Source organism: Neovison vison, chromosome 8 (assembly GCF_020171115.1).
Source record: "Neovison vison isolate M4711 chromosome 8, ASM_NN_V1, whole genome shotgun sequence".
Taxonomy (NCBI): domain Eukaryota; kingdom Metazoa; phylum Chordata; class Mammalia; order Carnivora; family Mustelidae; genus Neogale; species Neogale vison.
Window position 1 is genome coordinate 55,107,663 of NC_058098.1, and position 16,850 is coordinate 55,124,512.

At 35.7% G+C, this 16,850-nt stretch overlaps 1 protein-coding gene across 2 annotated transcripts in view; it reads right to left on the reverse strand.

Moving 5' to 3' along the window:
• The window catches only part of SRBD1 (S1 RNA binding domain 1), a 198,326-nt gene that overhangs the window by 69,686 nt on the left and 111,790 nt on the right, over window positions 1-16,850 (reverse strand). For both annotated transcript variants that reach the window (XM_044263633.1, XM_044263632.1), the window contains exon 16: window positions 11,454-11,536. In XM_044263633.1, the coding sequence (XP_044119568.1) occupies window positions 11,454-11,536 (83 nt within the window). The remainder of the gene's footprint in view (window positions 1-11,453; window positions 11,537-16,850) is intronic.

A 16,850-nucleotide genomic window follows, 5' to 3' on the forward strand; every position in this document is an offset into this window, starting at 1 on the left:
ATTGTATTACTTAGAGGTCCTTAGAAAGACTAATTTTGTCACAAAAAACACTCCTCTGTAAGTGCTCTCCTTGATCTGCCTCTGTGAGAATTATCTCCACCAAGAATAGAAAATGCATCATGGAGCAAGAAAGGAATGGAGCAATAGGTGTTAAAATGAGGAACTCTGGTACCTTTGACCATAGCAACCCTTCTTCACTTTTCAGTCACCTCACTGCAATCACTTGGCTACGCTAATGCTCTCTGCTCTGAAATTCACACTTTGCCTGAAAAGAGATTCATTTAAAAAAAAAATACTAATAACTCACATTTCAAGTATACCCCACAAAAATTTTTAGTGAGAAACTACAAAATTTTATGGTGTGTTCACAACAGAGTTAAAAAAAAATACAATAAAAGAGCAACTAAACCAACACTCTACCATTCATTCACTCAGCAGATACTTACTGAGTATCTACCATGTGCCAGGTCCTGGGAGCTGCGGACACACTGGTAGAATCACCCTGTCCTCACAGAAGAGTTTACATTCCATTAGAAGAGACAGACAGTAAACAAAATAATACAATGATTTCAGAGAATAAAAAATTCTCTGTTCTTCTGGGAGAAGGGGTATAGAACAGGAAGCTCCTACTTCACAGAAAAAGAAAACTATCCAGGTTAGGGGAAGCAACCCCTCCCAGTCCTGCTCTCTTCCATCACTTTCCAGCCATCCGCCACTCTGGGAGCTTCTTTTCGGAACTCTTGTCCATTTCCTTCCTTAGGCAAGCTCTAGCCATCATCTTGTCAGGCATCTAGCCTCTGCCTCTCCAGCATCTTCAACTTCTCCCTAACTACTTCTATCTCCTTCCTATCAACATTTAAGCACATTCAAATCCTGACCTCCTTAAAAACACCTCTTCTTTAGGGATGTGTATACACTTGTCTCTGAGTGCTCATCTTTCATTCAGCCTTCAATATGCTTTTACCTGACATCTGCCTCCACCACTCCAATGAAACTATTTTCATTACGGCCACCACCACCATTTTTTAAAAATTAAACATGAAAGCCCATTTTCAGTTTTTATCCTACCTTTATCTTTGTAGTGTTTTAGAATATTGATTTTTGCTTCTTCAAATTCTCATATCCTTTAGATATTGGTATATCCCAATTTTCCTCTTAAATTGCATATACAGTAATATGCATTCAAAATAAATGGAAATCTTGTTAAAATCAGAATCTGATTCAATAGGCCTGGGCTGGGGTCCAAGAGGCTTTCAGTAGGGTTTCTTGTTGCTACTCAGGCGTAATCCTCAGACCAACAGCATTGGTATAACCTGGGAGTTTATAAGAAACACAGAATCTCATGCTCCACCCTAGACCAACAGTACCTGAACAGAATCTGCATTTTAACAAGACTCCAAAGGGTTTTATAAGCCCATTCAAGCTTGACAGCATCCCATCCCAGAATTTATGATTCTATAAACCTGGGAAATGGGTGCAAGAATATGCATTTCTAAAAAGTTCATAGGTGATATTGATGCTGCTGGTCCAGAAACCACACTTTAAGAACCAATGGTTCTCAACATGGCCTGTACATTAGAATCACCTGCAGAATTTTAATGTGCTTGTTGATGTATGGTCCACCCTCCAAACAATTAAATGAAAATCTCTAAGGATGTGGCCTAGGCTAATTATTTTTAAAAGCTTCCCTGCTTGATCTTAAGGTTCCTAATTTAGATAATTTAGGGGTGCATTGTGGGAGTAGTTAGTTCTTGAAAAGAAAACAGTATAGGATGAATGCTAGTCATATTATGGTACCTTTATTATAACATTCCTTAAACATCAATTCTACCTAACTCTGCCCGGTAAATAGTCACTAGAAAGATAATCACCCACAGTTTTGTCCTAGGCCATATCTCTGAAATGACCATTTCAAATAATAGGACCAAACAAATGATACTTCACTTTCAAAACTCGCAGAAGAAAAATCTATTATTTGCCAAATGAAAAAGACAATTGAAAGATAGTGTTAGAATTTTGTGTTAAAAAGTATTTGAGGGGTACCTGGAGGGCACAGTCGATTAAGTGTCTGACTTCTGGGTTTGGCTCAGGTGGTGATCTCAGGGTCTTGAGACTGAACCCCAAGTTGGGCTCCATGCTCAAAGTGGAGTCTGCTAAAGCATCTCTCTCCCTCCGCCCCTCCCCACCCTTTCTCTCTAAAATAAATAAATAAATATTTTTTAAAAAGTATTTAATTTGGTGCAAAATTAGGGTCTGAAAGATGAAAATTTCAAGGACTATCACAAAGAGAAATGTACTTAATATTAAATGTTTTTTTTTCACTTTCACTAAAAATTGAAAATAGCTTTTTTCCTGACTGTATAAATCCTTACTGACACACACACGCATGCACACAAGTATAAGAAATTAAAACCAACTGAAAGCCAAAGTCCCTAAGATAAAACACCTTTAGCATTTGACTAAGGTTTCCTGCATCTTTTTATAAAACTATGATTTATTTAACAAAAAGTTATAGTGTATAAGGAACACTATGTACCCACCAAACAACTTAAGAAATAAAATATTATACATATGGTTGAAACAAAATACTATAAATATAGTTGAAACTCCTGGTATACCACTCCCAGTTTCTATTCTCCCATTCCATACCCCACCCAGGGTAACCACAATCATAAAGTCGTGAATATGAATATATATTCATACTATATATTATATACATATAATACATACACACACATATGTATTTGTATGTTGGTATTTACAAATAGTATACAACATTATTTTTCATATCTTAAAATTTTATACCAATCACATAATACTGTACATATTCTGCAACTTGCTTTCTGTCTTAATATATCTTATAAGGTTTTTCCATATTAATACAGATAATGCTAACTGGATAATCTTCACTCCCATATAATATTCCATGGAGTATAGTACAGTTTATTTTTCTGTTTTCAGGATGATGAATACTCTTCCCAAATTTTCATTGCCATAAATAGTGCTTCAATGATTCTAATACCTTCCTGTGCACATTTGAGGAAATTCTCAAGGCTATAAATATATAGCAACAGAATTGTTGACTTGAAGAGAACCCCAATCTCCAACTCTGTTAATGTACAATTGCTCTCCAAAGACTTTGTACCAGTTTGTTCTTCTATAAGTTATATACAAGATTCCCAATGTTCCACATGGTTGCTAATATCCAAATTTTCAGACTAAGTTTTGGCAACCTGAAAGGCTTCCTATACTGGCTTCAGTTTGCATTTCCCCAGTTACTGTGAAAGTGATCATTTAAAAAATATTTTTGTCCTTTTTGACTCTGCTTCTGTCAATGGCCTGCTCATATCCCTTGCCTATTTTTCTTTTTTCCTTTTGATTTGTAGATTTTTATATATTCTGGGTCTTTTATAGGTTATATGTTTTGCAAATACCTTCTCCCAGTCTGCGGATTTTCTACATATTATTTTATGATTCAGAGATGTTTTAGATTCTAATGCAGTTAATGTTTATTAATCTTTTCCTTTTATGGTAGTGATTTTAATGTCTTGGGTAATTTTTTAATCATCCATGATAACTACTAGTTTTAAACACTGTGAAAATAGCTTAATGTTTTAGGAATCCTAGCACTTTGTGCTGCTGTATGAAAACTAAAAGATGAACATGAGTAGAAACTGAAATTGATCTATCTTCATTGTCCAAGGTCAATGACACACAAAAAGTAAGAAAAAAAAGATAAAGGAAATTAGATATTTCATCATTAATAATTTAAGGCTTTACTGGTAAAAATTTCTTCAAATCATCATTCTGTTTCTTTTAAAGATAAATATGGTGTTATACTAGGGTGTGTGTATATATACATGGCTTATTACACTGTTGGTAATTTCTAAGAACCTCAGAAAACTGAAGTCCATACGTCAACGGAAGAAGCACAATTCATCCTGAAGTGAGGAAAAAAAAAAAACCAAACACCCAGAATAGAGATTTTAAAACTAAGTTTAAGGAATAATTAACAAATTCTAATAGATGAGTTTATTCATACCCCCAGTCAAAGTCAATTACTTGTTCTTTTTCAGTTACAAAAATCATTCAGTTACAGTCACAAATGAATGAAATAATTGCAAGGTTAAGTTTGATTTTCATTTATAATACTGGTAAAGCACAGTTTCAAATACAAGTCATATGCTAGGACGTACAGTTAAGGGACAAGATTGTAAAAACACTTTGGCAAGGAACTCACTTATGTAAGTGATGCCTGATTTTTAGAACAAATTTCCTCTATGTTTTATTTTTGTGTTTTATCTATTTAAAAATACTGCTTTAGTGTAAGGGGGCAAAAATCCAGGTAAAAGTCATCTAAGTGACCGTCCATGGGGAAGACTCTTTCCCATTATCCCATTCTACAATAACAAATAATTAAGGGATTAAAATATCCAAAAGGATTTAGGCAAACAATATAAAACAGAGGATTCTTACTAACTTTTATTTTTACAAATACATTTCATAATCCCTCCATGCTACCTATAAAATAGTTTTAAAAACTTAAATAATATCACCACTGAAGAGTTGATTTTTTGTTTTTACTCATAACTGATCCCACAGAGCGGGTTGGGAAATAAGATACAAATTCCCACCTTTGAGGTTTTACCATGAAAAATTCTGCTGGGAAGATGATTTTCCTTTTACAGTGACTTCTCCATTAACCATAATAATGAGGAATAAAGATGCTGGGATATAGAAAATACACTAAGGGTTCCAAAAACTCATTTTGGAACACCATTTCGTTCTCTAAAATCATCAAATGATCTAACAGGCAGGAAAGGAGGAAGAGGACTGTTTTGTCTTTCCCACTTTACTGTGTATGCTCATTAACAAATGGAAGTATTAATGAGCACAAAAGTACCTCAAACATGGTGCAAAAAAGAATAAATAGCAAGTAAATCCAACTTACTTAAGTTCTGCTCTCAGGATATGACAAGGCCAAGCTAAACCACACTCCCCATGTCCCACAGAAATGGACAGAGCCAACCCTGCATCATCCTACTCTCACCCTGGAGTGTTTTCGTGGGAGCAACACCAAGCCACTTTCCAGCAAAGTCTTTAGGGGTCAGTTAGGGATATGTTGTCATTCGACCACATTGGCTGCCTCTCTCTCCAGAAATTATGACAGGCATGTGTTTTTAAAATCAGGTCTCCCCATTTTCTAAGACAAGAACTGGAGTGCTGCCTTTAGCATTTTGGCTGTTATTAAACCAAAAGTATTTTAGTTTCTATTGAAATAGTAATATTATAGCTTCTATTATTTCATTTAAGTATTCAACATTCTTTCTTTGAATAGCTTTCATTTTTAAAAAATCAACAAATGTTTGTCCAGCTACTGGAAAAATCAGAATAAATACAGTATTAAATCAGAATAAATATGAGTATTAAATTTATACCAAAAGCATTTAGAGGCCCCAACTAAAAAAGAAATTCAGTCCCACTCTGGTTATATCAAAGTCTATCATATCAAGACTTAAAATTAAGTAGGACATTGATTGGGATATGGACATGGATATGCATTTTACAATTTCTTCCTAATACATATTCACTATAGAAAGTTTGAAAAAAAAAGTAAAAAAGGAAATAAAAAACCCTTAATCACACCAACAAAAATATAAGTATCAATCACTAGCCAGGTTTTTTCTTCAGTGTAAATGTATTTTTAAAACAGAAATTGGTTTTATTCTGTATCAATAACTTCATCGCAATTTATAAATAAAGACATGGGGGGGGTATGCGCTATGGTGAGTGCTGTGAAGTGTGTAAACCTGGCGATTCACAGACCTGTACCCCTGGGGCTAATAATGCATTATATGTTAATAAAAAATTTTTTAAAATTTAAAAAAATAAAAATAAAGAAATTTCTCATGTCATTAAATCCTCCCTGAAAACTGTGTTTTTAATGGTTGTATATTTCAACTGATGGATATACTATTCTATTGTAATTGCTTGCAATAATTTTGTTATAACAGCAAACGTGTATATAAATCTTATCAATGGTTCTTAATACTGCCTTAGAAGAGATGCCTAAAGGGAGAAATACCAGGTCAATGGCACACATTCTTTAAAAGTACATCTTGACAGGTATTGACTATTTGCTAGATATAACAATTTATACTTCCACCAGCTGTGTATGTGAATAATCATTTCACTGTATCCTCACTTGCAGAGATGTTTATCATTTTATTATAACTTTACTCAATTGTTAGATTGAAATAATATCCCTTTGCTTAATTTGGGTTTCTTTGATAAAGAAAAATTTTTATTTTGTCTATGATAAATGGTGTCTAAATGCTCTTTATATGTCTTTTGTAAATGTTTTATTTAAACCAACATATAATCGTAAGCAAATCAACAAGAAAACACCAAAACCTTAATAATAAAATAGATAGTTGCATACATACAGATTTGTGGCAAATAGTTTCTCCAGTTCATCCTCTGGCTTTAAATTTATATGTTAAATGACCTAGCAAACATACTTCCAGGTATATAGCCAAGAGAAATGAAAACATACATCATAAAAATTTGTATAGAATGTTCATAATAGCATTATTATTATTATGATTATTTGTATAGAAAGTTCATAATAGCCCCAAAGTGGAAATAACTCAAACTGATGAATGGATAGACAAAATGTTGTATTATATACATACAATGAAATATAATTTGCCCATAAAAAAGAATGAAGTAATGACTTGTAATGGATGAACCTTGAAAATATGCTAACAAAAGAAGCCAGTTACAAAAGACCACATATTATGTGATTCTATTTATATGAAATACCCAGAACAGACATATCTATAGAAACAAAGTAGATGAGTAACTGCCTAGGGCTGGGAAGGAGGGGGTGGCAGTGACTGCTTATGGACTCCGGGTTTCATTTTGGGGTGATGAAAATGTTCAAATGTTCGAAACGTCTACTATAGTCTATTAAGACTTACAAAACTTGTTCTAATTTTTTAAAAGATTTTATTTATTTATTTGACAAAGATCATAAGTAGGCAGAGAGGCAGCAAGAGAGAGAGAGAGAGAGAGAGAGAGAGAGAGAAAGAGAGAGAAGCAGGATCCCCGCTGAGCAAAGAGCCTGATGTGGGGCTCAATCCCAGGACCCTGAGATCATGACCCGAGCCGAAGGCAGCATCTTAACCCAGTGAGCCACCCAGGTGCCCCTGTCTCTTGCTCTAATTTTAGAATTTCTTAAACAGCATAATTTTTGAAGCTATGTTGTTAGATAACACAGAATGTTCAGGACAATTATATCTTCTTGGGAAACTGTTATTAATATAAAATAGCCCCCCTTGACCTGTTCAATGCATTTTGCCTTAAATTCTGTTTCTTCTGATATTAGCAGTACTATGACTTTCTTTTTCATTTGTGTGGAATATTTTTCTCCAAATTTCTAATTACAAGGTTGCTTTTTGCTTTAGAAACATCTTGCATACATATACAACTTAGAGCTCTATTTTATTTTTCAAAAGTATGAGATTCTACTAACTGGTGAATTTAACCTATTTATCATATATCTATCACCTATACTTATTCCTGTCATCATGTATTTTATTTATTTACTATTCTTCCTTGTTTTCTGTGCCTTTGGTTGGGATGATGAACTTTTAATTTTTTATTCTCATGATGTGCATTAAATATCCTATTTGTGATTATTCTTCATATCTTTCAGATTATGTTTTTCTAATGAAGTATAAAGTTAATCTACATCTTAATTATTTTCCTGAAAAAGAATCTTGTATAACTTTGTTTTCTTCTGTTCTCCCATGTTAAGCTGATCTGGCCCAGACTGATATATTTAAAGATTAACATCATAGATAAAAAAAAAACACTCTGAGGCTCAACTAACATTTTACTGCACATGTGTGTACTATAAAGCTCTCTACTGTTTCTTCACCTCAATACTGTACCTTCACGACACTCCTTTCCCTTCTTTCGTCCCCACTCCCACTTTTTTGGGGTCAGGAGTATTTTCATAAATAATTTTTTCAAAGAAGATTCATAACATTCTAAAAAGGTAGATCACTGCAGGTACTAAAATGTTTTTATTTTCTTCTCACATCAAATTGCTAAGTTGTCCAAATATAGAATTATGGGTTCGAATAACATTTTTCTCACATTTCAAAACTACTGCTTCTATCTTCTATTACTTGTTTTTACCAATAATAGGACTGCTTCTTTCCTTTGTAGGTGAACTGTTTGCTCTCTAGAAGCTTTTAGTCAGTTCTTTTTTTATCACTAGCATTCTGAAATTTCATATGAAGATGTCTGAGTGTAGATCTTTAGTTATCCTTTTATTCAATACTACCGGGCCTTTTCAAAACTTGTCTGTCTTCAGCATGAAGAAATTTCTTCCTATTATTTCTGTGATTGTAACCCTCCTCCATTCTCTTTATTTGAATTTGCTATGAGTTGAATGTTGAAGCTTTAAAATGGCCTCTGTATCATATGACATTTTATTCACACTGTCCAACTTTCTCAATTTAAGACTGTATTCTAAAGAATCTCCTAGCTCAATCATTCAATTCATTAATTTGTTTTTAAGCTGTGTCCACTCTATTTAGACCATTTGGTTTTTTCCATCTTGACAAGCAGATTTTTAAATTCTAAGACAGACTTAATTCATTTTATCTAGATTTGTTTTACATATGCAATAACCTCTCTTTTCCCTCTGTGAATATTAGTTTTACTTATTTCAAAGCCTGCTGCCTATTCATTGTTATTTTTTGCTCTTTGTATTTGGTGCCTCATTTTGCTAAGAAAAGTTTTCCTCAAATGTTCTTTGATTCTTAGCAGAAGATCATTTCAGAGTCCCCAAATGTCTGTGTATGCTCTTTTTGTTTACCAGCATTGGAATCCATTGATGTGGGATATGATGCCAGGGGTCAGGGATGTGCCAAAAGTTTGTCTTCTTGGCACGAGACTCCTTGAACTTCCTGACAACCAAAGGCTACTTGAGGGATCTCCCAGCCTCCCTCTGGTCTCTGAATTATACCTAGTGCTTGAGCTTGGATTCACAGGGTGTGGAGGGAAGGGGTCACGATGGGCCTAGTCGTTCCACATGCACCTCCTTCTCTAACACTACAGGTCCCCTCCCCACTACTTGAACGTGATTCTGGTTTGAGAACACTATTGTTCTGTACATTTTTTAAAAAAGATTTTATTTATTTATTTGACAGACAGAGATCACAAGTAGGCAGAGAGGCAGGCAGAGAGAGAGAGAAGAGGAAGCAGGCTCCCTGCTAAGCAGAGAGCCCAATGCAGGGCTCGATTCCAGGACCCTGGGATCATGACCTGAGCCAAAGGCAGAGGCTTTAAACCACTGAGCCACCCAGGTGTCCCTGATCTGTGCATTTTAAGCTGCAGCTCCATCAGGTTTTATTTTTCCATGAATGTGATTCTTTATTTTTACTATCTTTCAGGGATTCTTGAAATTTCCATCCACCAACACTTTCTTTTTTTTCCCAGTTTATCAACTTACTCATATGTGTTCATTATATGGATACAAATATACATGTGCACCTTCTCTGTCATCTTAAAGAAGGTGGAATCATAGATATGCCAGTAATAGAGGTGGCAGAACTAAAGGATATCATAAGCTCAGCTTACCATCTTGATCACTTTCTCAGTGTCATTATTTGCAGAAAAGTCTGTACTCCAATGTTAATATGGCTATTCCTTTGTATCTCAGACTTGCATATCCACTTCTATTTGACATCTTTTGGATTTCTTACAGGCATCCCAACTTAACATGTCCAAAACTGAATTACTGATCTTATCCCCACCAAATCTGTTCTGTCAGGCATCATCCACATAATAGGACTCCTGGAGCAAACTCCCTTTCCTCCACTTATTACCAAGTAGGCCTTACAAAACAGATTTTACTGCTTTCCATTTCTACCACTATTAACTTTGTCCGAGGCACCACCATCTCTCACCTGAACTAGTATAACAGCCTCTGAATTGGTCTTACTGCTTCTCTTCTTCTTTCTACGTCATTCTCCCCAGATTAGCCAGAGCCAATGTTTAAAAATGCAAATCAGATCATAACATTCCCTTGCTTAAAGCTCTTCCATTTCTTCTTACTGCTGTTGGAATGATGAACTCTTTCATGTTAAATGCTGTATCTCCGAAGAATCTGGAGGCTAAGTCTCTGCTATTTACTAAAGACTTCTTTGATGCCAATAGCTTATTAGCCTGCCTTGGTTCTATGAGTTTGACTTCTCCTTTTCTTTTCTTTGTTCTACTACCTTGCTGAGGTATTCCATAACTTCGTCTTGAATTAATACAGTTATAATTCATCTTAACTAAAATACCTATGTAATAAAACTGTTAAATTTATACTCTTTAGATACTAGGCATTTCTACCTAGCTATATAGCTAGATCTACCCCTTCAGCAACTATCCTTCCCAAATGAAGGAGTCAAGTCAAAGGTCTAGGTGCCTTTTAGTCTAATTTGCTATAAAATGGGAATACTCCCAGTTAAATTCAATATGTGACAAGTTAGTCTAGGCTTTGCCAATGTGTGAATCTGGGTAAAAATCCTAACTACTCTGGGACATAGCTTCCTTTTCTGTCAAATGAAGGGGTAGGGTTATATGATTTCTAAGGTCTCTTCTATTTCTAGTGGTCACAGAGTCTATGCCTTAATACATTTCTTAGAGAATAGTACAGAATCTATCATTCAAGTCCCATGAAAATTATACAGAAGATAATATTTTATTTCAGATTTTAAAAAGTCTTTCATTGAAAGTAAAAATAATTCAACTTGAGGTTTCTGAAGACAAGATATCATGGATTCACTTTGCCAAGATTTAATGTTGTCCTCAACTGCCCAATGAACATACATACAACCTCAAGAACTGAAAATACAGTAATGATAATAAGCGCTACTACTACTACTGCTACACAGTAACAACTGAAAGATCATACTGGATAATGAGCAAAAACTCATTATAATAATCAAATAGAAATAAGAACCAGAAAAAGAAATAAGGCACAGTAGGTACCAAAGGCTTTTTCCTGAAAGATCAATAAAGATCAATATTTCATACTGGCTTACACAAAGAACCAACATACCCCCCTTGCTCCATTTCCTCTCTTTTTACAATAATGGTAAAGGGAGAGGCTCTCTGGATTAAGTTACTAGTCTGATCTAATGTTTTAATAGTCTTTAAACATGACTACAGTCTATTCTAAATTTTAATCCAAACCATAAACACCAAAAAAGGAAAAGAAATAAAAGAAAAACTCCCCCTTCTCTAATAACATAACTCCTAACTACCTTCCCATCAACTGTGTAACCTCTGAAAATGGGAAGGTATTCCCACCGACACTTAATTACTATGCCAAGTCTGCATACTATTGATGGGCTTCACAAAGTAAATGACCCACACTGCTTTACCTGGTACATTCCAACTCCAATGTGCTTCGGCTCGATTTTCACCAGCTCAGCTAATGGGTCTTGTACACGCCTTGCTATGGAAACTGAAAAAAACAGAAAATAAGTATGGCTTAATGTGAAAAACAGTATCCAAATAATAACTTAGTTAGGCCTTCATAATTCAAGTATTTAATTCCTTCCTTCTTCTCCCACACAAAGAAACCAACAATTTGACTAAATTGCAAAGTTTCCTTTTTTCACACAAAAGACGTGAATGCAAACTTTCAGGATTACTTTTGTTACCAGAATCTGTAGGCATTCCGGAGCACAAATAGATTGAAAGGTTAATACATCTGGAAAAAGAGATATAACACTTACTTGCTATGCTTAAATAATCACCTGTTCATTCTTCAATCAGAGCACCTCACACTTTAACGAACAAGTCGATATTTCACTTTTAAAATAATCCTGCATTATGACATATATTTGCAAATCAAGTATGTTATTAGGACTAGGTCCTGATAGTAATGAGTAATGGATGGAATCATACCTTACTGCAACTGGAGACCAAGTCAGTTGGCTCATGAACACACTTGTATTGCCTTAGATGTCATTGCAAGAGTAACTGTGAAGTGATCTGAATCTCAGCTGCTTGTCTCTGAACACACTCACTCACAGTTATAAATCATATCTCTTTCCTGACCATAACAATCCACGGTCAAGAGGTCTGAGTTAGCTTCCAACATCCCTTTATCTGTTGTCATGTTTTTACTTAGTCATCATTTCTCATCTTTTTCTTATGAAATGGTAACAAAATTTCATACCTAATTTAACTTAAAGGATAGATCTAGCGGGAGAAAAGAAATTTGGTATAAATAATAAGGATACTTCTAAGGGTAGCTCTTTTTTTTCTTTTCCCAAGTGGTATAGTTACATTGGGTCCTTACATACAAACAGCTTTCATTTTCTAAATGCGAGAAAGCTAGTCAGTGTCATCTTCTCACACAGAAAGTTGGATGAAATATAAACCCATTCAGTGAAAACTTTAAGGCCATCAAAGGAGATCCCATGCCTGTTCTTGTGTTATTAACTGTTCAAGGTCTGGCAACAGACGCCACCACTTGCAAGTGACTATCGGATCCTCCTATCACTGATTTGTACAATCTCTTCATCAGAGATAAGCTCTATGCTGAACATTCAGTTCACTGCATGGACATTCAAGTCTTTTTCAGGTATTTTATTATCACTTCTCACAAACAGTGACAATGGCAGCTTGCAAAGCCAGCTTAGAAAGCAATAAGCTGGTGTCATACAATCTGCCTATTTCCCCACTGAAGAAGATGCAGACTCCTGGTTCCATGGCTTTCACATGTATTTTCTTGTCAAACCTCACAACAGGTTAATGAGTGCAAGTGCTGCAGGTTCCAGGGGAGCTGCTTCCCCCAGTAATCACATGTAGAATTACACAGTGAGAGTAGATGCCACCAGGGAAACATCTGATAGTCTCTGGAAGGAAAGATCATTTCTTTATTCTAATCTTCAAAAATATAATCCAGTAAGACTGATTTTCACATACAAACATTGCCAAAATACTTTCAAGTTAAAAACAAAACAAAACAAACAAAACACAACAACCCACAACAGGAAACCAAGTGAGAGACACAGGCATCAGAACAGTCATTGTAGGGAGATACCAAAATTTCAAAAAACAGTTATTAATAATAGGTAGATCTCGGAGGAGTCAAGATGGTGGAGAAGTAGCAGGCTGAGACTACTTCAGCTAGCAGGAGATCAGCTAGAAGGGTTATCTAAAGATTGCAAACACCTACAAATCCATCGGCAGATCAAAGAGAAGAAGAACAGCAATTCTAGAAACAGAAAAACAACCACTTTCTGAAAGGAAAAGAATGGAATCTGGGGCCACAAACAGAAGAGAGTGACTGGTTTTCATTTCCATTTTTAACTCTATATTTTCTATTGCAAATAACATAAATAATAGTAACAAAATCATGACATATTCTATTGAATACCAAATTAGAGAACTTTTAATGCTTTCTAAAATAATAAAATCTAATTATGTTCCTAAAATAAAATAATAGGTAAATCTCTCAAATCTACCCCTCCAGGAAAACCCACATTACGAAAATCTAAACTTAGAAACTGGTTAGAGCAGTTGCATAATTTGTTAAGTGTGAATAGATTTCTCTTTTAAAAATTTTTTTTAAGTATATAAAAGGACTTTAACCTATTTTCTACCTGGTTCCTCCTAATAGGTTCACTGCTAGCATCTCCTTTGTTCATACTGATTTGCTAAATGACAATTTCTAGAAGACACATTAATTCTCCAGTAAGTCCTAAGAGCCTCTGGAGTTACAACGCCCTCAGTAAATAACCTCTACATAGACCCTAATGTTTCTAGAATTGGTATTTTGCTTTCAGATGCTACTCACTCTACAGAACATAAAAACTCAAGCAAGCATAGAAGAGATGGGAGATAGGAGAAAGAGGAAAATGAACATTGTTCATCTGAAGGATGTTCATTGTTCACGAAGCAGGAATCTAAACACGGTTTAAAGGAAAACTGGAAAGCTGTATGTCCAGGCTTTCAAGAGAAGATGGTGCTGGCAGGATAAACAAGAAAGGAATTAATTAACAGTAATAATGGACACCCGAAGATTGAGAATGATCAGGCTGACAAAAGATTCCTGAAATTAGGATACAGATAGGTAGCTCAGGTAAAAGAAGTCTTATAGAGTGCTGATAAAGAGAACGAAGACAAAGGAAGAGTCAGAGCCCAAAAGTTGAGGGCATGTGCACATTGTGAGATAGAGAAGAAAAGATGGACACAGTGAAAGAGTGTGAAACTAAACAGTGAGGAAAGTAGCAACAGAAGTAAAAAAAAAATCTAGAAATGGTTAGCATAGTAACCATATGTCCGCAAATTTTTACTACTGTGTGGTATATATTCAAGAAAAATGAAAACATATGTCCACATAAAATTTTGTATATGAATGTTCATAGCAGCATTATTTATAACAGCCAAAAAAGTGAAAACAACCCAAATGCCCATCAGCAGATAAATGGATGAACAAAATATGGTATACCCAAATAATGGAAAATTATTTGGCAATGGAAGGGATGAAGTGCTGATACATGCTACAGTGTGAATGAACTCCAAAAACATTATGATAGTGAAAGAAGCCAGTTACAAAAGACCACATGTTGTAATGATTCCATTTATATGAAATGTCTGCAGTAGGCAAATCCATAGAGACGGGAAGTAGAGCAGTATTTATCAGGGGGTAGGGGAAGAGGGCAAGGGGGACCGACTGCTAATGGGTACTGGGTATCTATTTGGAGTGATGAAAATGTTCTAAAATTGGATGGTGGCGATGGCTGCACATTCTGACTGTACTAAAAAACACTGACTTACACACTTTAAAAGGGCAAATTTTATGCTATTAAATTATATCTCAATGAAGCTGTTACATATTTTTTCAATGTAATATATCCAAGCATAAGCCAATACTATTTTGCCCACATGATGTCAATATATCTTTATGTCACTGTTACTATTCACCATTGTTCAGAAAATTCTAGTCAGTACAGCTGGACAAGGAAAAGAAGATGGTTATCATTACTGAAAAGATTTGATGGGTCCGTAATCAAAGGAGCAAGACTGATACAAAGCGAAGGTCAAGCAAAGCTTTATTTCGCGCCAAGCATCGATAATCAAACTGACTGGTCGGGGCCGTCTCTTATAGAGAGGGTAACCCCTCTCTGCCTTGCCAACTAACTTTTAAAGGGCAAAGGCCATGTGGTTGAGCCTGGCCACACACAGGTGGCCAATGAGATTGTAACACACAGAGAAAGCTGTCCAGTAATGCTAGGTCACACACAAGTGACCAACTGAATCACAATTTACCCTATAGTAGATATTTGAACTAGCCTATCACCTTGGTCAGCATTGGAGCCCAAAAGGCACCCAAAAGTGGGGCCCACACTCCTCGGTAGCTAGGGAGACAGTATGCACCCCCACTGATTGGATGTCTCCACCTGGCCTGACCCACCCTTGTATTTGGGCTCTGTTACCTGGGACTGGTTTCCCGGACTTGCTTTTAAGTAAGTCCTGGTGGTGGGGGAGGGCAGGGTCAGTTTAAGTTTTAATGCATAAACAACAAAATCACTGTTTAACCGGATGGCATCGATGGCATCGCTCTGGCTAAATAAGTCCTTACAGACTGAAACTAGATTACTATTTACTGATGATGTTTGACTACTTTAGAAAATCCAAACAAGTCAACTGAAAAAATACCAGAACTCAGATTTCAACTGGCTGGTTTAAAAACACCCAGCGCTTAGGTGGCTCAGTGGGTTAAAGCCTCAGCCTTTGGCTCAGGTCATGATCTCAGGGTCCTGGGATTGAGCCCTGCATCCGGCTCTCTGCTCAGCAGGGAGCCTGATTCCTCCTCTCTCTCTCTCTCTCTGCCTACTTGTGATCTGTCGGTCAAATAAATAAAAATCTTCAATAAATAAATAAATAAATAAAAATAAAACACCCAGGCAATAACTGATAGAGTACCATATGCCATCAACAACCAATAAGTAAATATTGTGAAGGGCAATCCATTTACTCTGTGTGTGTGTGTGTGTGTGTGTGTGTGTGTGTGTGCTGCCTGTGAGTAATAAAGTATACAGAACTTGGATGAAGGTGACAATTTAACAGAATTTCAGTTAAATGGCTCCAAAGTGTATATGGAAAAAAGGAAATGCATAAGAAAAGTACAATTAAAATTAAAAAAGTACAAGTCACATCACAAACCACCGTAACTGATAGTCTTACACTGTGGCAAAGTGAGACCAAGGAAAAGACTAAAAATACACATAGGAATTTCATCTTTAATATATGGTAATCTGTTAAATGGTAATAATGTAACTCAGTGGGGAAAGGGAGACAACTAAACCACTACTGAACAAAAAGTTAAGCATTAGAGGGAAAAAATAGGTTACTTACACCCAAAGGAGGGGTGAGAGACTGAGTGCTCTCATAGGTCCATAAGCAGAGCTACCTCCTATGGTTAGGCAGGATGTCTGGTGCACAGACCTGCACAACCACATGAAGTGACCCTGAAAGCACCACGCCCCTCATTCAAAATGTATCTTCTATCCAAAGGAGAAAAAAGGTTCTATGGGTTTTGGTCTTCAGTTCTCTGAAATATCTAGAATCTAAAAGCCATTCTAAAGCAAATAAACTTAATGCTTGAAAAACTGTACTAAACTGCATTCTCCTAAGAATTTACCTTATTTTGTTATCTAGGAATATCAAAGTGAAAATTTTTATTTGTAAAGTCCCATACTCCCCTCATTTTCCCCTTCTCCTTGCCATCAGACAGCAACAGAGGCAGGGTGTTTTTTCAT